Source organism: Nansenia antarctica (assembly GCF_963989245.1).
Source record: "Nansenia antarctica genome assembly, chromosome: 1".
NCBI classification, from domain to species: Eukaryota; Metazoa; Chordata; class Actinopteri; order Argentiniformes; family Microstomatidae; genus Nansenia; species Nansenia antarctica.
The window spans coordinates 103,039,522-103,044,521 of record NC_137674.1 but is presented as its reverse complement, the minus strand read 5'-3'; the positions used below and the strand labels follow the sequence as shown (position 1 = coordinate 103,044,521).

Genomic DNA, 5,000 nt, shown 5'->3' with positions numbered 1-5,000 from the left:
CTTCATAGGACCTAAATGACATCCTAACGACCTCCTAATGACGCGGTGACATGACAGAGCAGTGAAGTCACCCTTGGCTGGGCTTCAACCCCTCCCCCCAGACCCCAATTCACTCCAGTATCGACCTGACCTGATACCAGCGGAGGCTGCTAGGAGGTAGAACTCGGAGGACCCGGCCCATTGTAATGCACTGAATGGAATGAGGAACGCTATCAAACAAGTCCTTCGTTGTCGTCGTCCCCCGTCCCCCGTCCCCCGTCCCCCGTCCCCCGTCCCCCCCCTCCACACCGTCTCCTCACACGTCTAATAGCCCCTCTGTCTCGTCTGACAGACACTGGAGAATACCTCCATCCATGTACGTCCACTCTCCTCCCTCAGCGAACACTCATCCTCTCTGTTCCTAGTGGGTGGATCAGGTCAGGGGGAGGCAAGCGGAGGTAGAAATTGGAGGAGGCTGAAATCGTAGTTGGGGGGGGGGGGGGGGGCATTGTAAGGCCCGGAACGGAATGAGGGATGGTATCAGAACACAACGGAGGCGATGAGTGTTCACCGTGAGAGGAAGCCAATCGATGGATGTAATCTCCAGTGTCTGCCAGCCGAGACGGGGCTATTAGACGTGTGAGGGAACGGGGGGAAGAGTGAAGGAGAGAGAGAGAGGGGGATCACTGAGAGGGACACACACTCTTTTTGTTGTTTTTGCCTTTGCCTTTTTCTTTTCTTTTTTTTTTCTTTTTTTTTACGAAGGACAGTGCACGGACACACATTCACGATTCACGGACACACACACACACACACACACACACACACACTCTCAAGGGATTGGTTCAAAGGATTAGTTATTGTATGTCTGGGGTGATGACAGGTGCCTTGTCACCTATTGTGCTATATAAATGTTAGCAGCATTAGCTTAGTATCTTCACCTACAGAGAGTGTTGTTTAGCTCACAGTAGGCTAACAGTGTGGCCTATTGTGTGCAGCTGTCATTGGTGCAAGCCCTAACCTATGTCTGACCTCCCCCCCCCTTCCTCCCCTGGCCTGTGACCTATGACCTGTGCTCACTAGATCACCCTGACGACCATCGGCTACGGAGACAAGACCCCTCAGACGTGGACAGGACGTCTGCTGTCTGCAGGCTTCGCTCTGCTGGGGATCTCCTTCTTCGCCCTGCCTGCTGTGAGTCAACACACACACACACACACACACACGCACACACACACACACACACACACACACGCACGCACACATGCACACAGACACACACACACACAGTTATCGATTCCTCTTATGGATGACGGCATGTTTTGCACATGTGTGCTGCTGACAGTTGCGCATTGCAAAAATGTGTGCGTCATGATGACGTCAAACTCTGAAACTTGCAACAAGGAGTCTTGGAAGAAATTGTGGTTTCATTTCACTCAAGTAAGGGTGGAAATACCAGCAATATGTTAAAAAATGTTTCGACCCAACATGGGCTAAAATTACAGCTGCGTTTATGCTGGAAAACCTGTGTAGGCCTGCTTTTTTTCCACACAGAAAATGTATCAGGAATCGATAAGGGAATTGATAAAGAATCGAACAGATAAGCAGATAAACAGAATCGATAAGGGAATCGGTATCAATAACATCTTCTCAATTCCCATCCCTAGACAGATGCAAACAGACTCTCGCACACACGTGGTTTATGTGTGTGTGTGTGTGTGTGTGTGTGTGTGTGTGTGAGTGCAGGGTATTCTCGGGTCAGGCTTTGCTCTGAAGGTGCAGGAGCAGCACAGACAGAAACACTTTGAGAAGAGGAGGAACCCAGCTGCCAGCCTCATCCAGGTACACACACATCTACACAGACATCTGTCCAGCACCTGACATACACACACACACACACACACAGACACACACACACACACAGACACACACACACACACACACACACACACACAGACACACACACACAGACACACACGTATCTCTGCCGTTGCTGATATGATGTTTGTAGTAAAAACACCCAAACATCAAGGACACACACACCTATTAATACCAAGTACTGTAGTACACACAACACTAAGACACAAACTCACTCTCTACAAACTACAAACCTGTCTTACACCACAGCAGCACGTTTAGCAGCACTCCCAACTACACATGTGTATGCATGCACGTTTGTGTGTGTCTATGTGTGGATATGTACTTGGGTTTATGTGTGTGTGTGTGTGTGTGTGTGTGTGTGTGTTTGTGTGTGTGTGTGTGTGTGTGTGTGTGTGTGCGTGCCTGTGAATGTTTGTGTGTGCGCAAATGTGTATGTGTGTGTGTGTGTGTGTGTGTGTGTGTGTGTGTGTGTGTGTGTGTGTGTGTGTGTGTGTGATGTGAAGATGATACCTAGCCGTGCCTGAGACTTCTTGTCCTCTCTTAGGTCCAAAGGAAACACAGGCCTGATATTTACGAGCTGTTTCCATACGAGCTATTCCCAGTGTGGATCTATCTCCATGCCATAGCTCATCCTAACTGACTGAATATTAGATTCTAATGGTGGTAAAATCTCCACAAATAGGAAGAGTGTGTGTGTGTGTGTGTGTGTGTGTGTGTTTCTGTGTGCGTGCCGTGCGTCCGTGTAAGCCTGCTTGCCTGTGTGCCTCATGGGTGCGTGTGTGTGAGTATGCCTGTGTGTTTATGTAGAGTTTATGGGCTTGTCTCCCAAGTGGAAAAGGGTTTTATGTGTTTGATTCATTTCATCAATTTATCCCCTCTTCTCCTTTCTCTGCTTTGTGCTTCTTGTCTCTTTATCTTGATGTATTTCTCCGTACGGTTCGTCTGGGTCTATGAAGCTCGCTAACAGGACTTCACTAAACGGCACTCATCAAGAGTGAGACTGGCGGAGGTAGAAATCGGAGGACGGGTTCATTGCAGAGCAGGATCCATGCATGACAATGAGGCTCGTCCTCCGATATCTACCTCCACCAGCCTCCCCTGGTCCTCATAATGTTGTCCTCCGAATAACCCAGACAATTGAGAGACGCTACTGTGGAGACGCACAGGAGCCATAACGTAATTGTGTCTAATGCTCAGAGATTTCTCTCTACAGATGGACCAAATCGCATGGAATCGCATTTCCGTGCGTGTGTGCGTGCGTGTGTATATGTGTATATTTGTGTGTGTATGCAGTACCATTCAAAAGTTTGGACACACTTCCCCATTCGATTGAATTGTGTGCGTGCGTGTGTGTGCGTGCGTGTGTGTGTGTATCTGACCTCCTTACCATGAGTGTGTTCGTTGCTCCTCCTCCCCCAGGCGGCGTGGCGTGTCTACTCCACCCACGGCACCCGTCCCTACCTCAGTGCCACCTGGCAGCATTATCAAAGTGCCCTCTCTCCCCTCAGGCATGTATCCTCCCCCCCACCTCCCCCGCCCCTCCCCCTCATGCCCTCCGCCCCCCCCCCCCCCCCCGCCCCCACGAAGCCTTGACACCACCGGTTATACTAATCATCTTTTTGTTTTCTTTTTTTTCCTATTCTGTTCTTCCTCCCCTTCCCTACCCCCCCCCCCCCCTCCTTCATTCCGTTCTCCTCCGGCCTTGTTGTTGGTTTTTACTTTATTTTTCTCTCTCCTCCCCCCCCCCCTTTTCCCGCTCTTTCTTTTCTTTTTTTTTCTTTTCTTTTCTGTTTTTGTGTTGACTCTGCACGTAGTGTGTCTGGCGTAGTTATGCTGCTGATGAGAACTCCGTTTCCATAGCTACCTGGAAGCCTCATTTGAGGGCGTTGCATACCTGCAGTCCTGCCAAGTAGGTAACAATGACAGTCATGGCCGCTGCTCTGCTCCGCTCTAAGCTGCTCTCCTCTTCTTCTTCTTCTTCTTCTTCTTCTTCTTCTTCTTCTTCGTTGGTGTCTCTACTCCTCTGGCTGCCAGTGATATCATGTTATTCCATTTCCCTCACTCTACGGGCCCAATCCCAGCTTGAGATGCGCTCGTGTGACTCAATGTTCGCCACAAAATCTCTCATTGATCTCAATGCGTGATTTACATGAAGGTCAAGGAGTTCCGCAGGTGGATCTCAAGTTAGGATTGGGCTTCTCCTGTTCTAGTGGCTGACCTCTGTCTCTGTGGACCTCACGCCCTGTCTGAGCTGAGTCTCTACCTTCTGTGCATTCCTCTCATTGAACAGTATTGGGGTACTGGGTTACCAGGGGTTTATATGGACGTTGCATTGACGACAAGCTTCACAGTCATCAAATAGTCCCTTATTTCCAGGCTCCTACGTTAGCAGCGATGGGACGGAATTGCCCGTGGAAAAGTTGCGCCTTCATGAGAAGAATGAATATGATTGAGAAGGCGTGGGATTTGCCGTTTGGTTCTGATAAAGTTAGTTGGACATTTTACCACGGAGCAGAAGCTTCATTAACTCTGGCTCATAGACCTATAGAATGTACCGGAACCGCAGTACCTCATTCAAAAGTAAACCCTAATCCACTAACGGCTGTTTTAATATATGTCGGTCGACATATCGTCACTCGACAAAAACAAGGTGGCGCTGGATTGCATTATCAAAACATATAAATATATCATTTCATTTGCCTTGAAATGTTGTAATAGTGGCACCGCCGCGTTCACGGCGTGGCGCAGTGCCACTCTTCCATTCTCTGGAGACAACCCTGACAGGTCACTGACACCTCCGACACGGTACACACTACAGGTCCAAATCTGTCACTAAATGGTAGAGGCTAGAACAAAAGCCAGCACAACCCACACGGACCAGAGTTGCTTATCCCAGCACTAGAGATAGATTTAATGACTTTTAAACCCCCATCCTGTCCATGTATGGGCTCTCAGCAGGTCTACACATACAGTACGTAAACAGCTCATCTCGCATGTGTCCAGACAAGAACATACAGAACAGTATGCTGGACTTTTTAGTTTTTCTTGGAAGACTTTAAGATGGAATGTGTAAGAGGACATGAGAGGAGCCTGGAAATATAGGGGGTACCACCTGCTTAATCACTCATGCTCTCTCTCTC

At 48.9% G+C, this 5,000-nt stretch overlaps 1 protein-coding gene across 1 annotated transcript in view; it reads left to right on the top strand.

Annotated features, from left to right (window-relative positions):
* Positions 1-5,000, top strand: part of LOC308155408 (potassium voltage-gated channel subfamily KQT member 5-like) — a gene marked incomplete at both ends in the record, with an annotated part of 90,025 nt that overhangs the window by 66,431 nt on the left and 18,594 nt on the right. The window contains 3 exons of the mRNA XM_080528726.1: positions 1,063-1,173; positions 1,726-1,821; positions 3,675-3,769. Coding sequence (XP_080384852.1) covers positions 1,063-1,173; positions 1,726-1,821; positions 3,675-3,769 — 302 coding nt within the window. The remainder of the gene's footprint in view (positions 1-1,062; positions 1,174-1,725; positions 1,822-3,674; positions 3,770-5,000) is intronic.